Source organism: Mixophyes fleayi, chromosome 6, assembly GCF_038048845.1.
Source record: "Mixophyes fleayi isolate aMixFle1 chromosome 6, aMixFle1.hap1, whole genome shotgun sequence".
Lineage (NCBI taxonomy): Eukaryota > Metazoa > Chordata > Amphibia > Anura > Limnodynastidae > Mixophyes > Mixophyes fleayi.
The window spans coordinates 129,733,725-129,755,172 of record NC_134407.1 but is presented as its reverse complement, the minus strand read 5'-3'; the positions used below and the strand labels follow the sequence as shown (position 1 = coordinate 129,755,172).

The 21,448-nt window shown below is 43.6% G+C and overlaps 1 protein-coding gene across 3 annotated transcripts in view; it reads left to right on the top strand.

Moving 5' to 3' along the window:
• Window positions 1-21,448, top strand: part of CSE1L (chromosome segregation 1 like) — a 116,251-nt gene that overhangs the window by 31,399 nt on the left and 63,404 nt on the right. For all 3 annotated transcript variants that reach the window (XM_075176422.1, XM_075176423.1, XM_075176424.1), the window contains 4 exons: window positions 5,153-5,254; window positions 5,343-5,488; window positions 5,579-5,669; window positions 5,790-5,897. In XM_075176422.1, coding sequence (XP_075032523.1) covers window positions 5,153-5,254; window positions 5,343-5,488; window positions 5,579-5,669; window positions 5,790-5,897 — 447 coding nt within the window. The remainder of the gene's footprint in view (window positions 1-5,152; window positions 5,255-5,342; window positions 5,489-5,578; window positions 5,670-5,789; window positions 5,898-21,448) is intronic.

Genomic DNA, 21,448 nt, shown 5'->3' with positions numbered 1-21,448 from the left:
GCTTCTCAATTGAAAGATTTGTTGGCTGTGCCTTGGGCTTCCTCAGATAGGAAGTTCCAGGTGTTTGTTTCTTGCAAAATGGGAGGCGCCTCCACATGTGGATGCTCCCGTTGCAAGGCTGGCCAAAGTTACTACCATCCCTCTTCACAACACAGCCTTTTTTAAGGACGGTACGTGTCTTCACGCTCGATTTCACTTGCAATCAATGTTTTCCAAAGTGTTCCGTTTTCTCATCAGTGTGCAACATTTGCTACAGGGACGGCCGGTGAACTTTTAGTCGAACAGTGCCACGGCGGTGGCATACCTCAATCACCAGTGCGTCACAGAGAGTTCCTTCGCCATGCAAGAGATGCACAGAATTTTTCAGTGGGCCGAAGTTCATGTCCTGGCGGTTTTGCCCGTTTTTATTCCAGGGGTAGAAAGTTGGAAATCCAATTTTTTTCTACAGGCAAAGTTTGCATCCTGGCAAATGATCCCTTCATCCAGAGGCGTTTTGCCAGTTGGTAGACAGGTTTGGTCAACTGGACTACGACATGATGCCGTTTCTGTTGAACTACAAGTCCCATCTCTTCTGTTCTTAGGAGAGTAATCCTCTGACTTTCTCAGTAGACACCATGTCCGTTCCTTGGCGGTTCCGCTTAGTTTACCTGTTCTCACCGATGGCAATGCTTCTGAGGGTGTTGAAGGTAAAGAGGGAGGGTGTTCCAGTCCTTCTAGTGGTGCCAGATTGGTCTTGACTTGCTCTCCGTGGTGGGTGCGGTACGTCGTGGCGCCTGCTGCTATACTTCGACCTGATAACTCAAGGTCCATTCGGTCATCAAGGGTTGGACCGTCTACCTTTAACAGTGTGGGTGTTGATCCTTTGAGCTAAGGGGTTTTCTGAGTACGAGGTGCAGACTATGCTACGGGCTAGGAAACCGAGCTCGGCCTAGATATAGTGTCCGGTCTGGATGGTTTGTATTGCCTGGTCTGAAAAGAAGGGGTTTCCTAGCTCTTCTTTTCGATTGTCCAGGTTTCTCATGTTCTTGCAGACCTGGATGCTTGTTTGCATCTTAGTTCTCTTAAGGGTCAGTTGTCAGCTCTTTCTGTCTTCTTTCAAAGAACATTCGCTGTGATGCTTAATGTGCAAACTTTCATTCAAGGGGTGTTTCATGTGCAACCTTCGTATGTTCCTCTGGTAGCACCTTGGGATTTAAATTTGGTGTTGAATGCTTTGCAGCATCCACCTTTTTGAACCCTTGGCTACGGTTGATTTCAAATTTCTATCCTGGAACACTGTCTTCCATTTGGCAAACTCAACAGCAAGAAAATTTTCAGAGATTGCAGCTTTATCTTGCAAGTGGCCTCTTCTTTTTCATGAGGATAGGGCAGTTCTTCGAACGAAGACTTTATTCCTCCCTAAAGTGGTGTCTAGATTTCACTTAAATCTGGGCATTGTCATTCCTCCCCTGACTAGGTCTCTGTCTTAGAAAGGAGTACAACGTTTCTGTTCGTTCTATGGGGTTCGTGCTTTGCGCATTTATGTTCCTAGGAGTCTGGATGTGCGCAAGACTGAGGATCTTCTGTCTTACAAAGATGCACACAAGAGGCTAGCCAGCTACCAAGCTGCTCGGTGGATTTTGCCTGTAATGCATCAGGCTTATAGTTGGGCTGGTCAGTCTCTTCCAGATAATCTTCGGGCGCACTCTACGACATTAGTGAGTGCTTCCGCCTCTAGTGAGCAGCTGTGTCAGGCGGCCACATGGTCTTCTGTGCACACATTCTCTGTTTTACAGGTTTAATGTATTTGCATTCAAGCATGCAGGTTTTGGGAGAACGGTGCTTTGTGCCATTTCTTCTAAGCGTTTCCTTCCTTTAGTTTGCTTTGGGATGTTTTTAAAGTCCCCGATGTCCCCCAAAAGAGGACAGAGATATTAGGATTTTTATACTTAAAATCCATTTCTCTTAGTTCACTGGGGGACCCGAGGTGCATACCCTTAACACTTTTTTGGTTTCACCTACTGTTTGACATATTATTTTGTTTTTAACAGATTATTGCTCTTGTCTTTTTTTCCCCCTGCTTTTATCTTTAGCTCCTCTTCCTGTGGGCTTGGTTAAACATAAATTAGGAAACAGGAAATGTGGTATAGAGAGAAAGGAGCTAGGGCAGGGGTTCCCAAACTTTTGCAGTTCGCGACACCCTTAGTCTCCATAATTTTTTCAAGGCATTCCTTTCAAAATAATTATCGAGCAGTCCTGTTTTATAAGTAGTCAAAAAAGCATAATAAGTATTTAGGTCAGGACAGAGATACTTATTTAGTTGTATGCAAAAATAATGCACATAAATCCAAGGGAAAAGAATATTTTTATATATATATTCAATCATATTTCTGTCAAATAATAATTTACAGCTAACTCACACTGTGCCCCTCTGCATCCACACACTCTGTGGCCCTCTGCATCCACACACTCTGTGGCCCTCTGCATCCACACACTCTGTGCCCCTCGCTCTGCCCCTCTGTATCTCGCCGTGGACAGGAAGAAAAACAAAAAACCTCCAAAAACTTACCAATTCGGTGGAGCCCGGGACCCAGCATCCTCTCTCCTGCTGCTTCTCACTGAATATGTCGGCCGTGATGAGAAGCGAGGAGGTTGCTGGGTCCCGGGCACTGCCGGATTGGTAAGGTTTTTTTTTGGGGGGGGGGTTTCTTCTTTTTCCTGGCCGCGGCACCCCTGGGAGCTTCGGCGCACAGTTTGGGAACCTAGGAGCTAGGGCTTAGTTAACAGAAGTTCTTAAAGTGCCAGTTCGCCCTGTCCTTCTCTATACCCCAATGTCCCCGGTTTTCCCCAATGGACTAAGAAAGACGTAATTTACAAAAATCTATCCTTGCATATACTGTTCGCCGTTAAAAACAAAAAAGTCTATTTACACTTTTTCTGATAAAGCACGCCTACTACAGTTGTTTCCACCACTTCAAATACCACAGAACTAATACATAATTACTGTATCAATGCAGTACAAAACCCATAATCACAGTGTAGATATACTGTATATGTAGGAAATAGTATCTTATTCAATAATGTTACAACACATTCTCAATAACACTTTCTTTACACACCAAACTTAGGGATAATCAATGTGTGTAGGTACATTAACTTTCCACACAGCACAATGTCTTTCCAGTAATCTATCATACTCAATAGTTACAATAGCGTACCATTATTACCCTGGTCCTATAACAGTCACTTTTGAAATACTTATTATCTAATACATCTGCCAATATTAATCCATCTTTGCAAAGTAAGTGTGACAGGATGGACCGCCTATGTCTGCTGTTGCTGGGACCTGCTGGGCTTACTTTGCTACTGTTCCCTTTCGTTATCCCAAATTCGCCCTCTTGCCGCAGTAGGAGGGGCTTACAAATGCTGCCACCACTGGACTTGTTACTGGCATCCAGTATCGGGTGTCTTACTGAGTAACTAACGCTGCTAATGTACCTCTTGCTGGTACTCCTGACCTCTTCCTATGGATCAGGGTTGCTGTGGATGAATCCTCCCTGGCCTATCACACTGGCCAGAGGGCAGAGCGGTGGTACCGTAAAGCTGGGGCCAAACCTCAGTAACAGCTATGAACGAATTAGATTTTGGGTCTAATCTGTAGGTCACAGGAATAGAGAAGTTTCCAAGCAGGTCTTTTGAAGCAAGTGTTATTTTGCTCACACTGGTTGAAGGTATCAGGGGCAGGTCAGATGAAGCAAGAAAGAACAATTTTCAATACAAGACCGGGCTTTTTATACAGATTTTGACACAGCCTCATCGGCTAGTTTTAGAATCAGGATGCAGTTTGTTTACCCACACATGGATTTACGTGCAATGCAAAGCTAATAATAATTACATGTCTCTGTTATATACTAAAACTTGATGCTTGCATTATCTGAGATCCAGTAACGCCAGACAGCCAGGTAGCGGCCCCCTGCTGAGTATACAGGCTAAACAGGTTTTTGTCACTTCACATAAAGACTTACTTAACATTTCTTTCTATCCCCAAACAGACTTCCTCTAGCAAAGATAAAAACCCAAACAATGACACTTGCATAGAAAACACATCCCAATGTAACACGATATGTGCATTTCAAATTCTACATAGGTGCCTGCACCGCTGTTTGAAATATAATTTATTGTAGGAATGTATCTACATGATCCAGCCACAAATAAGTTATTTATAAGTGATTCAGTCACAGTAAGGCATTGGGGTACATCTCTCTGGGAGGCTCAAAATGCTCCCTTGCAATGAAAAAAAGGCCAGCTGGGCAGAACAAGATGTTCTGGCAATATCTGCTGTGTTCATACGAGAGGCAGATTACGTATTTTATCCTTGAGAGTGGTTCTTTCACTTGGTCATCTTCCAGCTAGTTTGGAGTTCAGCAGAAGATCGACATGATAGCTTCCAGGTTGAACCACAAGTTGGAGCAGTTTTGCTCAAGGATCAGGGACCTTCATACCTAATTGGTTCCATAGGATTTCCTTCTGATTTTTTTATTTAGTTTCTTACTGTGACGATGCGTCTGGAAAAAATTATACTGGAACTCCTTTATGAAGCTCCCTGTTTTTCTCGAGAATAGGTGTGTCTTTGCGAAACCATCTTTTCAACCTAAGGTGGTTTCTGATTTCAATTTAATTTGGGACATTATGATTCCTGCTTTTTGTCAGAATCCGTCCTCTGAGAAAGAGGGATCTCTTCACTCATTGGATGCTGGGGCATCGCAGATCTCAAGAAGACACAAACCTCTAGGAAGACAGATGATCTTCTATGATTCCAATAAAAGGTATAGGCCTGTGTGCAAACAAACAATAGCTAGATGGATCACTCCTGTGATTCAGCACATCTACATTGGGACAGGGAGCGCCAGTTTGGGCAGGGAGCGTTGTTATGCTCCAGTCCTCCCAGTGAAATGTTTTGGTGGTGTTTTTGTTTATTTTCAACAGTGATTGTTTCTCCGTGGGGCTTAACTAGACGAATAATGGAGTTCCCTGCAGGATGGAGATATAAAGGGGGGTGACTGCTGTGTATTCCTTATGACTGGTTATTGTTGTGGGTGTTGGGTATTGTAGTGACTGTAATATAATATATCCTCCCTGCTTTCTTTAATAAGCATTTATTTTTTTCTGTAAGATTGAAGATGAACCGAACAAGATCTGTGAAACAGACCGTATCGCCATTAAAGCTAATATTGTGAATCTGATGCTTAGCAGCCCAGAGCAGATTCAGAAACAGGTAGTTGTAATAAGCAATCTCTTGCACATATCTGGCAACCACTCAGCCTCGTTGAGATATCTAAGCTTGCTTACTCTTTTCTTTCCAGCTAAGTGATGCAATCAGTATCATAGGTCGGGAAGACTTCCCTCAGAAGTGGCCCGATTTGCTGACTGAGATGGTAAACCGCTTCCAGAGTGGAGATTTCCATGTGATAAATGGAGTGCTGCACACAGCTCACTCTCTGTTCAAGAGGTAAGAAGAAATTGCCAAATTTTGAGCTGTCGGATTGTTTTTGACAATGTATTCCATCTCTAGTAATGCAATGGTATATCCTTGTTTTAGGTATCGTCACGAGTTTAAATCCAGTGAACTGTGGACAGAGATTAAACTTGTGCTTGATACGTTTGCTTCACCTCTCACCAACCTTTTCCAGGTAAGAGTAATTTTTACTGATTGCACATTGTAAAGCTGTTTTCCAAATACCATCCGTTGTATACAGTAATGTTGTGATCTGTGTATTTACTGGTCACATTGTCTGTTCTTTCTCCTCCAGGCAACCATCGGTCTGTGCAATACTCATAGTAATGATGTGAGCGCTTTAAAGGTCCTCTTCTCTTCTTTAACGCTGATTGCCAAGCTTTTTTACAGCTTAAATTTCCAGGTAATTAACATGTTTTTCTATGTTAAACATTTTGAAGTGTAAAAGAAATGAAAGGGAATGTCCTGTATAGGTACAAAAATGAGACCATTAAAATTCCAAGTATCTGATCCAGATGCTTAAGGAGAATTCTCAGCTAAAGTGAAAAATTCAAAAAGAACAGCACTTGAATCTGATTTCCTTTTTCCTTTTTTTCCCTTCAGTTTGTATAGAATTTTTGCATGCTAATAACCGTAACATGCAACAAACAAAGGGCATCTGCTTTACTTTTCATTAACAAAGTATAATAATAAATTGCTGAATGGAAAAATCATTTTTGATATTTGTATTATAATGGCAGTCTGACACTAGGCACAGGAAGGCAGTGGGGGGGGGGGGGCATCCTTTTTGGTGGTTAGTGATCCCTTGCTGTTGAGCCCTGAGGGAAGTGCTATCCCTATTTGCCCGCACCTCCTCCTTGATAGACTTTTTTTTACTGAGGCAAGCCAGCTAAAAAGATATGACAGCACAGCCAACAGCTATCTCCTCCTCTTCTATCCTCTAGGGATGTACAGGGAAGTAGCCTGTGAAAGGTGGGTATAGTGACTGGCTTCTTCAGTCGCTGTTCTTGAGTCTGTCTCTTTAGCAGTTGTTTTCTCTTCCTTTAAATAAGGTATATACGTTCAAGGCTAGGCCTGGAGAGATGGACATCGGTAACCTTCTTTTTTTTTTTTTTTTTTTAACTACTCCAAATGTCACTCAAAATTGCCTAGTGGCTAATAGGTGCCGACGCTTTATGCACAGAATGTGAGGCAGATGGCCAGCTGTTGGGCTCACCTGCAGGAGGTTCCACTGAGATGGCAGAACCAGCCTTGGTGTGATCTTTGGCCCATTTCATTGCTGAGCTAATGCTGGTCACCACATCCACTGGGGATGAGCGAGAGTCTACCGTCTTCCACCTTCTCTGTGTGAACCACTTTTCTCTATCTGGAGGGCTCTGCAGCGCCCTCACTAAATGAGCAGGCTAGAGCGTAATACTTGGAAGTCAACGGGTCTTATTAAGATATCCTCTTCCTTGCAAAGGATCATGGAATCTGCTTCTGCAACTAAACCACATATGCGTCAAAATCTTGCTACATTTAGGTTTTGGAAGGTATCAGTCTCTGAATATTCCTTTAATGAGGAAGATGAGGTGGCTGAAGATTTGGATCTTGAGATTTTCCTGTTCTTTGACAAGGATTCCAGTAGGAATCTAACAATAGAGTGTGCCCTTACTCAAGCACTAAATATTCAGTACAGCAAACAGTTGAATGTGCCCGATAGGTCTTCCAACTGAGACAAACTATTATGTGAGGCATTGAGCAAACCTCAATCGATACCACCTCAGATGTCTGGGTGAAAGGAATTTTAAATTGAGGATACATCGTAGATCTTCCGAAGTCCCCACCGTGGGCGTTTTTTCACTACAGCATATCTGGCTACGAAAAATTTCTTGATTTAATCAGGGGTGGTAATTCCAGTCCTGGAATGGTAGAAGGATTGGGATTATACTCTGATCTTTTCTTCCTCCAGAAACCAGACTGATCCTTTAAATCCATTTAGAGCCTAATAATTTTAAACACCCAGCTTCTGGTGGACAGCTTCAAGAAGTCTTTGAAGTCTGTCATGAACAGCATGGAACAGTGTTCATGGTCTCCATGGACAGCAAAGATGCATACTTGCACGTTCCGATGTTTGAAGGACTTCATTGTCTTCTCAGGTCTGCCATTCAGACTTATCCTTTTCAATTTCAAGCTATACCTTTCTGCCTGTCTACAGTGCCGAGGGTGTTCAGGATGATCATGACAGTTATGGCTACTCTTCTGATGTACAGGGTGGTGACTGTTCTTAGCTATCTGGATAATCTACTATAACAGCAGGTTAGCTGTAAATCAGATTTCTCTTTAATCCAATCTGGGGTACACTGCTACCATGGGGTTGTATGAGGGGAGCGTGGCGTTGGCACTTAACCAGTAAATTTGTTTATTGTAACTTGCTGACAGATCCCTCCACTCTGCAACCCCCTGTAACTCCTCTGTGTAGTTAATGTGCTCAAGGAGTTGGGCTTACTCTGCAGCTATCTTTTTGCTGATATTTTATTTAATTCTTAAACTTAGAAACACAGGTTGTATGTGCTGACTGGCAACCCACATTTGCAGTGCACCGAGCACTGCAAATGCGGGTTGCCATTCCAATTCGGATCATACCATTCCCCCGCTAATGTGGAGTGGTGACTGGGAATCACAATTCTGGCCACAGAGGAGCTATTGGAACAAGAGGCTGATGCAGGCTTACTATACAAACACCACAGTCAGCCTGGGTTTGGCATATACATCTGTAGAAGGAAAAAAAAAAAGCACGGTGGAGAAGTCCAGATAGGGGGTTTCCTCCTCCTTTTCCACCATCGGTTGCAAAGTAATGATGTATTCCTGAAGAGAGAACCGCAGATGTGGCTACAGGCTTCTTTACTCTGTCGCTGATGGTCCTTGGCCACCAGGAGCTAAGTACATATTTTATTTTTTTTGTCATAGCTATATATGAATTAGGTGCGTGTGTGTGAGAATAATGCTAATCTGCACATTTCATGTACATATGTACAGGTATAGGATGCTATGTTTATTAAGTGACCTATTGTGTTACACAGCTTATATACAATTTTAGTGTACAAATATCCTGCCTAAAATTAATTTTGAAAAGAAGTATACTCTGAAACAGGCCACACTTTTCTATCCATTCAGATTGAGATACTGTTTGGGCTGAAAGCTAAGGAAAACGGGTATCCTCTACATTAACCCATTTTGCACATGTTATGATTGCGTTGCCTGCTAAGGTATGTAAAACATGAGGAAGTAGTCAGGCAGCAGTTACCTGGTTACAGGAGCAATAGCTGCAAAAAAAGCACCTAGGTAAATGGACTTACTGATTTTAATGTAAATATTAGTCTCCCAAATTGGACTGAAGACCCGGCGGACATGTAAGCTAGTGCCGAGACATTTTTCCATTACTGTTTTCCCTTCCAAGGGGGACAGGTACCGGCCCCAAAATTAGATTCAGACCTAGGCCTGCTTAGTCACATAGCGCCGTGGGTCCTCCCTGGAGAACCTGATTGCTCCATTGTTAGGAGAGGCCTTGAGCCGGTTGACCTGGTTCTTGGTCTCGCCCACATGGTCTCCATGAACATAAGTGTCAGAGGTCCACTCAGGCCCATCCTTGAAATCTGTCATCAACAAAGGGTCTCCTGAATCAGAGGAGGTATGAAGGATTCTGCCTTTCCCCACAGGGGTTATAAACCTCCAGGTACAAAGGCATTGTGGATCTAGATATGGCAGGCCACCAGCCTGGGAACTTGACTGATTAGAAATATACTTGATTGGGCAATTGCAAAAGCAAAAGGCTCATAACACTATGACCCTCATCCTCTTTCTCATAGGAGGCACCCAGAGTTCTGCTTGTTCCTACTTCAGTACTGAGATTATTACATGGGATCTCACAAACAGATCAGCAAGGCATGGTTCTCTGGTGTCCCATGGGACAAAGGAGAGGAGTAATACTACATCCTCTTTCAGCATTCCTAGCCACCTAGGCCGTTCAGTCCCATATTCTCGTTACAAGCACTATTTCTGTATCTTTTCTCGATCCTTGGGTTAAGATCTACTGTGGCCTACATTCCTCCGTTGATATCTTATACACCCCTTATCTGGGAGCAGTATTGGAGGAGAGACTGAAAGTACATGAAAATGGTGGAAGAGCTGGCTCTGTCTACCCCTGGCTCAAGGCTCGGACCTGGTAGGGCAGTACTCCCAGAACTGGCACTCTACTTCTTAGAGTGGGTGATTTCTGTGTAGGGTCTGTTCCAGTAGGTGAGAACAGGCTGGAACCACAGGAGTCCTCGGTTCCCAGCGTTATGAGAGATTCCTGCGCATTACGGCTCCATTTAAATGGCCTTTCGGCCTCTTCTCGGTTTACAGTAGTATCCTCGCTTCTCAAGTTATTCATTCCTGTGAGCAATGGGTCTAACAAAGACCGGGGCTGTTATAGCAGCCTAGCTGCGCCCTAGGGGGCTGGAATTCGTCCGTACTGGATGCCATTCTCAAGGCAGGTTCAACCTGCATGCTATAACCGCATCCTACCCATACAATAGGGTATGTGGCAACAGGAGTAACCGTTCTATCTTCCACAATTCCAGGGTGTTCCCTCAATGTGATTGATCTTCTGGAAGTTGCTCTGGATGCCAAGATAACAGACTTTGGCCGGAGGCCTTGGTGTGTTCTGGCAGGGCAGGCTGAGTTTCGACCGGCATTGTTCTGTAACTCTTCCAGACATGAAGTTTCTTAGAAAAATATCTCCTACTTTGTGATACTCCCTTACGGGAGGTTGCAATTGCACTCATTCTGGGGAATCTTGTAAAAAAAACGATCGGCTTCCACTCTGAACTGTGTAGTCCAGATGCTACCATATCCACACTCTTATCAAAAGGATGCCCTTCTTAAATGAGTGCTCTAAACGGGACCAAGTGTGTCTGTGGAATTTTAGGGATTTTGAAAATGTCTATACTGATGGCATATCTTTCAGAGTATCCCTACTGTAATCACACCCATATGTGGACTAATTCGTATAGGTATGAGCTGTATATAAAGAGCAGATAGCTATAGTCTTTACACACTCTGTGTAGGTTCCCATTCATGTACGAAAAATAAAAAAATTTCCTCTGATCATGTGTATGGAACATCATCAACACGCTAGGAGTTTATTATACTAGGACTGACATCCAAACACAATTATTTATCTAAATAGTGTTGAAATTAGAGAGAGTTTTCAGTGAGCAGAATTGACCATGATGGACAAGAATTATACCAGCACCAGGACAAACTGATTTGAGACTCTTTAAACTATATTCTGGATTGTTCATCAGTGTCAAACCTACAGCTTTGGGATCTCTGAACGCTACAATAAAAAGACAATAATTTGTCGTCTTTTGGTAATTTGTGTCTACTTACATCTGCAATCAGTAGTCATCTCAACATTGGATCCGGAGGATCACACCGCCAATCAAGAGACAACTGCATATGTACATTCTGTGAACATGTGTGTTTAACATTTTATTACATTTCAGCTGCAAAAAAAGCCCAAAAACATTTGAATAACTGTCAAATTGTAATGATGTTCTCTCTATTAAACGTGCCTGCACAAATTTAAATCATCTTAACACTCCAACACTCTGCTGTGTACGACTCTCTGGACTTTTAAGATAATTTAACGTTTGTCTAAGATCTGTACCTTTGTTCCTTGGAATCTTTTTTTCATTAAAGTGGTCTTATCCGTCTTTGTATTAATTGTAGTACATTTTCTATAGACTGAAGGTTATTAAGATACTATGTGTATATTTACTATACTTGTGTAGTGAGATATTGATATTCAGTCTGTGTGGGCTCTGTCAGCATATTAATATACATAGAGATGCAGCTTGATTATTTTATTTTTTTTATTAATATTTTTGTATCACATATTTTTCACATTTTTTTTTTTTTTTTGACTTAATCTGATTTATTTACTCGTCCTGGCACCTGTTACATCTCCAGCACTGTGGATTTAGTTTTGTCATTTAATAGTTTGTCAGCTGTAAGTAGTGTGTCCTTCATAGCCTCAGAGGGTATTAAAGAGCCAGTCCAAATTTTTATATATATTTTTGTGCTTGTATGTAAATTTATATCCAATTTATTTTGTATCTCAGCGCTAGAGGCATTACCATTGTTTGTTAGTTGAGATGATGCATAAGGCTAAAAGCCAGTTTTGGCAACAAATTATCACAGGATGTGCAAGACATTTATCCTAGTGAGAAAAGAAGGGGTTTCCTATTTTTCCCTTTTATTTTTACATGCTTACTGCTATTTTTGCAGGAGGATGTGGATAGAAGTTTGAGACTTGACTAACTGTAGGTTCAAATTAAAGCCCTCTGTTTTCTCTCAGAGAATACTGGCACTTTTACTAGAAGCCCAGACTTTCTTATAGGGAGCTTCCAATACATCTCAACCTGGTTTTGACAGCCTTATAGCATCCACCTTTTGAACTTTTGGAGTCAGTGGAGCTAATACCTTCCTTGGAAGGTGAATTGTCTTTTGGCCATCTCTACAGCTAGGAGCATTTTGGAGCTGTGGGTTCTGTCTTTTAGGTCTCAAATCTAACTTTTCATTAAAACATAGGTGTACTTCATAGAAATTCCTCTTATTTTTCTCAAAGTGGTCTCCAAGTTTCATCGAAATAAAGATATTGTGATTCTGGCTTTAGACCGTGGTAGGTCTCTGGCTGTTTGCAAAACAGATGATCTTTTAGTCCTCTATGATGCTAACAAAGGTTCGCTGGCATCCAGGAAGACCATTGCTAAGTGGGATTACTGTTGGAAATTCACCAGGCTTGCATTAAAAATGTGCGGGCACATTCTACTAGATCGGTGAGTGCCTCCTGAGTGGTGCAGTACCAGGGCCTCTGCTACAGATCTGTGACAAGCAGCCATCCGGTCTTTGGTTCACAAATTCAATATTTTTTGTACAAACATGCCCGTTTCAGACTGAAGGTGCGGCTCTGAGCATATCCTTAGGGGCAGATTTGCGATGTCCCCATGGTTTGTGTCCCTCAAGTATAAAAATATTGTTTACTCATTCATCTTTTAAATTAAATTTCTTTCATCCTATCTGGGGGACATTGCTACCATGGGATTGTGGAGGTGGAGTTGACACTTAACAGGTTAACTTTGTTAATGTATTAAAGCTGTCAAACCCCTCTCCTCTGCAACCCCCTGTACCCTCTCCAGTCTTTACTTTAAATGACAGGAAGAAATTATTCCCTTTTCTACTAAATTTTAACTTTAATTTTTGCAGCAATGTGCTCTGTTAACTATACAGAGCACACTTATTCAGACTGGGTGGCTCTCAATAACATCGGAAGTTTTATTCTATATTTTTATTTTAAAAACTATTCAATGCTGACAATCGGCTTATAGCCGCTGCCACGCTGATTGAAGACCGATATACCAGTGTTGCAAGAAACAGCAAAGAGTGCCAGTAATCGGAACGCCGGGGGCTGCCATATTGAAATATACCAAATACCACCCCTCCTCAGCAACGGAGGTGGGGCACTTGTTCCACCAGGAAAATTGCCGCCAGAAACCTGCTATTAGCGTCTGCTGCATAAAATAGATGTAGCAGATCGCCTCGTTAACAGCAGAACTCTAGGAGGAGCAAGAAAACTGTGCAGTCAGAGGGTACTAAGGACAGAGTTCCCCCGCCCCCCTGCAGTCTCAAGCAAGTGAGCTAATCCAAGGGCACCAAACACTGCCTGGTAAAAAAGAGCAGCAGACATTCTCTGGGACACCGAGTTGCTGACAGACCTCTCCTGCTTCATAAGACATGTTTGCCTAATTGGAAGGTTAAGTACCACTTTTCTTATATCTCTATATCATAATATAATTTTTAATAAAATATAGAATACTAATGCATAACACATAGCCTTAGCAGAGGATACTAATTTTTGACACTGTCATAGACTAGTTAGTATCTCTCTGTTTGCATGTGAGAGATTGCCTATATTTCATTCTTTTACTGGTTTACTGTTACCTTAAAAAATGTCTGATAAGGGAAAGGCAAAATATTATACCTGTTCCAAGTGTAAAGATAAGTTACCAATGGGAATACAGGACCTGAGGGCACTTTGTGCTGACTGCAGTGGTGTTATCCTGGCCGTGCAGGCTCAGGTTAGCGCAACGCCACTAGCGGAAACTCCAGCAAGGACAAATAACCAGACATGGGGTTGAGACATTGGTTAAGCTGCTATTTAAACCAATAGATTCCATCAGTTGTGGCAATTCTCCCCTCTTCCTCATAGCAATTGACCCCCTCGTAACAGGCAGGACTACAGGGACCGCCGAGTCCACAGACTTAAGACAAGCTGGGGCTCCGTCTGTCCACACCTCACAAGACCCTCTTATAGGAGAACCGGGTTGGTCGGCTTCCCTAGTTAGAGGACTTGATAGGTTAAACACCGATCCGCTAACCCCCCTTCTGACCGTCTTTGATTCGGAGAGATCATCGGAAGAGGAGGGTGAACTGATAGAAGACTCTCTGATTCTACACAGGTCATAGACCCAGAAGAGTCTTCCAGATATCAAGGTATTGGCGACCTGGTGGTAGCAGTTCGTCAGACATTAGGTATTCTGGATCTAAAAGAGACTAGAACATCAGATCAGTCTCTTAAAAAAAATCTATTAAAAGTGCGATCTGCTTTCCTCCATTAGTAGAACTGAAGGAAATAGCGGAAGCATCCTGAAAACACTCAGATAGGAAATTTACTGCTGCATGAAGGTATCTGGCTTTATATCCATTACAGGAGGCGGACCTCAACCGTTGGGAACAGGTTCCCAATGGCGTGTGGCACGCTTCGAACAACACACCACACCACACTCCCTATCCCAGGGACAGCTCCCCTGCGGGAGAATAGTGACCATAAAATAGAGGGATTTTTAAAGTCTGTTTACACCGCGGCAGATACGTTATTCAGACCTATGTTTTCATCGGCATTGTTTGCCAGGGCTATGGAAACATGGGCTGACCAATTAGCAGCGGGTCTGAAAAATTCGGAATTGCTTCCCCTTGCCCTGCATCTCAAGGAAGCTTCCGGATACTTATACGAGGCCGCCCAGAATGCAGCCTCCATTTTTTCATCTATTTCTGCAACCGCCGTAGCGGCCAGAAGAACCTTATGGCTCAAGTTCTGGGATGCAGACACGGAATCAAAAAAGTCGTTGGAATCACTCCCGTATTTAGGGAAGTGTTATTCGGCCCTGAACTGGACAGCCTAATTTGTCACGCCACAGGAGGCAGAAGCAGCTTCCTCCCAGTAAATGTCCTAAAACCCAGGACACCTAGGTTTGGTTCATTTAGACAGTCCTTTCGTGGGGGCTCCGCTGGCCATGGCCAGACACACAGACCGAGAACTTCGGCCTCTGGAGGACAATCGTATAGAGGTAGATGTTCCTCCTCCACGAAATGTCCATCTCCCAAGCTACCTGAAAAATAGTCAGTTTGACGTCCACCCACTCCTCGCGGGAGTGGGTGTGTGTCTGCTACTGTTCAGAGATCAGTGGGCAGTGTCCTCAGAAGACTGGGGGATCATGATGACCGTATACATGATAGGGCTATCAGGTCTGGCATCTCGACGGTTCTTCGCAACAAGCTTACCCCACGACCCTCAAAGAAAGATGCAATGCTTAAATGTGTTGCCTTTCTTCTTGTCGCCAGAGTCATCCACCAAGTTCCGGAACACAAAAAAGACAGGGTTTCTACTCCAATCTCTTTTTGGTCCGAAAGCCGGATGACCTGTACTAAATCTAAAGCAATTAAACCGGCACATACGGTTGATCAGGTTTCAAATGGAACACCTCAGGTCAGTTATCAATGGACTGGAACCAGATCAATTAATGGCATCTATAGACATCAAGGATGCCTACCTTCACATACCTATCTGGAAGACTCATTGGGTCCTTCTCAGATTCACTGTGGGACCGTCTCACTACCAATTCAGAGCTCTCCCATTTGGCCTCTCGACAGCACCAAGAGTGTTTACAAAAATAACGGCAGTATTGGCAGCCTGTCTTCATTCCAGAGGAGTGCAAATAGGGCATTATCTGGATGATCTGCCCATAAGTCTCCTCAATGCTCCTGCTGAATCAGTATCTGGTTCACACTATCGTGACCCTGCAGACACACGAATGGCTCATAAATCGAGAAAAGGTACAATTGATTCCGTGCCAGAAAATGACCTTTCTGGGACTAATCATGCACAGGAGCAGACAAAAGGATTTCCTTCCAGAGGACAAATCTCAATCCCTGAGGAACCTGACGGCTTGGGTTATGAACTGCCGCAGACAATCCGTCCACTTATACATGCGTCTGTTAGGAAAGATGGTTTCGACTTTCGAGACCATTCCTTAGTCAGCTGCACTCACGCTGCTTCCACTTGGATGACTTGAGGAAGTGGTCAGGATCCCATCTGAAATTAGAGGGACCACTGATACGATACGATTGTCAGCAGATGCGGAGGCTTCCCTCACATGGTTGAATGTCCAGGACAATCTGACAGTGGGAAGGTTCTTTGCCTCATGGTCCTGGCTCTAAGTAGTAACCACAGACACCAGCCTGACGGTATGTGGACTGTGGTACTTCAGGTTACAGTTCCAGGGACTCTGAACAACTTGGGATGCTGCTTCTCCCCATCAGCATGCTAGGGCTTTTAAGCCATGGTAATGGCCTTAGAAAGCGCTCAGATTCTTCAGACACCCAGTCCATCTGCAGTCCGACAATGCAACGCCCGTGTCTTATGTCAACAGACGGGGGCATCAGGAGCGCAGGTGGCTGCTCAGATCTTGACCTGGACAGAGAACCATGTTCCCGTTTTATATCGGCAATTTTTATCACAGGAATCTAAAACTTGGAAGTGGACTTTCTCAGCCAGTGTGACAGGATGGGCAGCCTGTGCCACCGTGTATGCTGTTGCTGGGAACCGGCTAGGCTTGTTTTGCCACCGTTCCCTTTTGCTATCTCAAATGCGCCCTTTTGCCATAGAGGACAGATGAAACAGATTAGATTTTGGGTCTAATCTGTAGGTCACAGAAATAGAGAAGTTTCCATGCAGATCTTTGAAGCAAGTGTTGTTTATTTGCTCACACTGGTTGAAGGTATCGGGAGCAGGTCAGATGAAGCAAGAAAGAACAATTTTCAATACTAGACAGGGCTTTTTATACCGATTTTGACACAGCCTCACTGACTATTTTAAGAATCGGGATGCATTTTGTTTACCCACACATGGATTTACATGCAATGCAAAGCTAATAATAATTACACGTCTGTTATGTGCTAAAACTTGATGCTTGCATTATCTGAGATATAGTAACGCCAGACAGCCAGGTAGCGGCCCCCTGCTGAGTATACAGGCTAAACAGGTTTTCGTCACTTCACATAAAGACTTACTTAACATTTCTTTCTATCCCCAAACAGACTTCCTCTAGCAAAGATACAAACCCAAACAATGACACTTGCATAGAAAACACATCCCAATGTAACATAAGTGCATTTCAAATTATACATTGATGCCTACACCTCTGATTGAAATACATTTCTACAATAAATTATTTCTACATGATCCAGCCACAAATAAGTTACTTATAAGTGATCCAGTCATAGCTGGCATGTGATATTGCCGGGTGAGTGGTCGCTCCATCCGGAGGTCTTCCATCCTGGTCCTACGATGGGGGATCCCGGACCTGGAATTAATGGTATTGCGTCACAAAAGGAAGGTACCTCAGTTTTGCTCTCAAGCTAGAGACCCGTTGGCTGTGGCCATCGACATAATGACGATGCCATGAGACTTCAGGTTGGGATACCAGTTTCCTCCCATCCCTATGATTCCCAGAGTCCTTTGACGAGTGAAGCAAGGGGAACTCCCAGTCATACTAGTGGCTTCTGCTTGGCCATGGCATGTTTGGTACCCAGAAATTCTGGGGCTAGCGGTATGTCCGGATCTGAAATTACCTCTTCGAGAAGACCTTCTTCAGCAAGGACCATTCACACATTAGGAATTACTTCGGCTCAATTTAGCAGCATGGCTGTTGAGGCCAACCTGTGGAGGCCCAGAGGGTTCACGAGTAGTGAAGGAGTGTCCACGAGTAGTGAACACCCTCCTTCGGGCTAGAAAACCAGTTTTATCTCGTATTTACCACCGCATCTTCCTTGCCTTCATCAGATGGTGTGAGAGCCGACCATGCCACACGGCTGCCTTTTGTCTTCCGTGGTTTTTGGATTTTCTCCAAGATGGCTTGGATGTGGGCCTTCGTCTAGGTTCACTGAAAGTACAGATATCGGCCCTTTCGGTATATTTTCACCAGCGCTTGGCAGACATGCCGGATATCGGGACATTTTTGCTAGGAGTCCTACTTATCCAGCCTCCATATGTTCCTTCAACGGCCCCCTGGAATCTTAACCTGGTACTTTAATTCTGCAGTGCGCAATGGTTGAAAATAAGGCCCTTGAAACATATTAAAGTTCTTGACTATGAAAGTGGTATCTCTACTAGCTATTGCATCGGCTCGTAGAGTTTCAGAATTGGGGTGCTCTCTGTATGTCGTGAACCATATCTTATCTTTCACGATGATAGGGTGGTTTTCAGAACAGTTCCCGCTTTCCTACCAAAGGTGGTGTCTAGCTTTCATGTGAACCAAGAAATAGTGGTTCCGGTATTTAAGAGTGGCTCACAATCTTCAGGGACAGGTTCCATGGAGTTTCTGGATGTGGTCAGGGCTCCAAGAATTTATGTCAGGAGGACATCAAAGATTCACCGCACGGATTCTTTATTTGTTTTGTTTGACTACTCTAAATGAGGATGGCAAGCCTCCAAGAAATGGATTGCTAGGTGGCTTACTTCTATTATTAAGCAGGCTTATGTCGGTGCTAAAAGACCTGTTCCAGATCATACTGTAGCCCGTTCTATCCATTCAGTGGGGGCGTCCTGGGCTGCACGAAATGCTGCCTCAGTTGACCAGTTGTGCAGAGTAGCCACGTGGTCCTCTGTCCATACTTTTACCAAATTTTATCAACTGAATGTATTTACTCTGGCAGACGCTGCATTTGGCAGTAGTGCTCTACATGACGGGCTGTCAGTGCAGTCCCTCCCCTAAGGGGGCTGCTTTAGAATGTCCCCATGGTAGCAGTGTCTCCCGGATCGGACGAAAGAAGAGGTTTTTTATATTTACAATAAATCTGTTTCTCTGATTCTATCTAGGGAACACTGCGTTCCCTCCCTTCTGCTCTTTTGCTGTTTGGTCTTTGGTTGGTTGACTCCCCTTCCTTGGGGCTTTATACTTTTACTGGAGAGGCTACAGGGGCTTGCAGTGTGGAGAGGTTTGTCAGCTTTGATACATTAACATGTTAACCTGTTAAGGGCCAACTCCACCTCCACTCTCACAACCCCATGGTAGCAGTGTCCCCCAGATGCAATCAAAGAAACGGATTAATCGTAAGTATAAAAATCCTTTTTTTTTTTTTTTTTTTCTTTTTTTTTTTTTCTCTCCCCTGAATTCACTAGGGGACACTGAGCCCCCACCGTTTAAGCTCCTGTTTTCCTTCTTTAAGTTTTAATGTATTTTGTTGGAGAACCTTTTTTTCTTTCTTGAGGTTTGTTCATACTTGTTTTGTTCTTTTTGGGCTTAAAAATAACTACATTTTGAGCAAGCTGTGGGAAAATAGGTGGGGAAGAGTTCAGACGTGCACAAAATTTAAAGTGCCCAAACTCCAGGATGAGCCTCTATATCCCATGGTTCCTTTGTCCCAAAACATACATAGAATTTAACAGCAGGTAAGAAACACTTGTCCCTTCTAGTCTGTCCATATTTTAAGCTATGGTAACCTCAAACCCTATTTGAATATTAGTTCTTTGTAAGGCTATCCTTATTTCTATCTCAAGCATTTTTAAATTGTTCTACTGTATTAGCCTCTACCACCTCTGATTGGAGGCTATTCCACTTATCCACTGCCCTTTCTGTGAAGTCATTTTTCCTCAAATTTCCTATTCTTTCCTGTTTCGGTGTATGTCATTACTTTCTAAACATGCTTCCTTTGACAATGTTTTCCTCCTGTACCTTGTTAATGGATTCATAGAAAAGGAGACAAGTATAAAAATCCAATGTTAACCCAGACAGGGTAAGGGTTTTAAGGAGGACTTCTCTGCAACGTAGCGCCTCACTCTGTCAGAGCAGCCTTGCTTTTTAGCAGTCTCTTAATGCGTTTGTAAGTGCCTGTCAATTGTCGTGGCATTTATCTTTTTAGCAATTGCACCATTTTCCATTTCATCACAGATTGTTTTGATCAGGGGTTCTAGATTGCCAAACGGAGTTAGTAATGCTAGGCAGGTACAATAAAAAAAATTGTATTTTTATACTTGTGTAAAATCCATTTCTCGTAGTCTATTGGGTGACATTGGGGTATAGTGGTAGTGAAAGAGGCGTGTGGCACTTGAGAAAGCTGTTTGGTAGCCATAGCTCCTCCCCTTCCTGCTTAGGTTCCAGTTTGTTTAACCAAGCCACACAGCAAAGGAGATTATAGAGAAAAAGTAAATCATTAAAATTCTTTTGCACAAAAAATGACATGTCAAACAAAAAGAGAAATCAGTGTGTCTGTGAAGGGCGCTCAGTGTCTCCCAATGTCCCCCAATGGACTAAGAGAAACGGATTTTACATAAGTATGAAAATCCTATTTTTTCCCACATCCTGTTGTGGAAGGACGGGGACATCCCAAAGCCACAGTTACGGTTGAGAACACTCAGAAGATACAGCGCAAAGCATCTTTCTCCCAAAACTTGCATCCCCAGATATAAACACATTAAACCTGTAAAACCAGGTAAACATGTGAACGGAAAACCAGATGGCTGCCTGACACAGCTGCTCAGTCGAGACACTGTGCTGTGCCGACCAGGAAGCACTCACCGACCTTGTGGAGTGAGCACTAACATTAACAAGAGCAGGCTGTCCAGCCCCATTATAGGTCTGAAGGATTACAGCCGTAATCCAGCGTGCTAGACAGCTGTAAAGCATTCTCCATCTAGTTCAAATTCTACTCTGCAACTGGAGGAATATATGGAGGCTTTACATGCAGTACCCCCTGAATGAAAGTCTGAACATCAGGCATCACAGCCAGTCTTTGAAAGTAGACAGAGAGCGGACACCTGACCCTTAAGCAAACTAAGGCACAAACCAGCATCCAACCTATCCTGCAGGAACAAAAGCAACCTGGACTGCCAAACAGTAGAGGTAGGATACCCCGCCCTTTCACTCCAGACAATATACACCCTCCAGACCCGATGATATATCCTGGCTGAACCCGGTTTGCGAGCCCAAAGCATAGTTTGCTCCACATGCTCAGACAGACCCTTGGTTTTAAGGATCAGGGCTTCAACAACCACGCCATTAAAGCAGGTCTGGATGTAGCAGCAGGTGCCACGACCGACCCCCAGCTATGGAGAGAGTCTCTCTGCTGACAGTCAGCTTCTCAATTTTCCACCCTGAGATGAAAATTGCCATGACCGCCTGAATGTGTGATTCGACCCACTGAAAGATCATGTGCGTCTCTTGCATAACTAAAGGATTCTTTGTGCTGCCCTGGTGATTGAAGATACAGTCAGACAATGCCACAGTGGTAGCATACCTCAATCACCCAGCCCTTCAACAAATGTTGCGTGCTGATGCGAGCACAGAACACTGCCCTCAGTTCCAATTTATTGATTGGAAATTTGGATTCTTTCAGAGTCCAAAGACCCTGAATCCAGGCGTGAAGACAAGACCGCACCCCAACCACGAAGGCTGACATCTGTTGCGAGCAAGATCCAATCCCCAAATAAGAATGGATGACCACTGCAGAGATTGTCTGTCTGCAAACCTGACTGGACAGGTTCAGATGGGATTTGTTCCATTTCGACAGGAGTTCCAACTGGAACTTTCG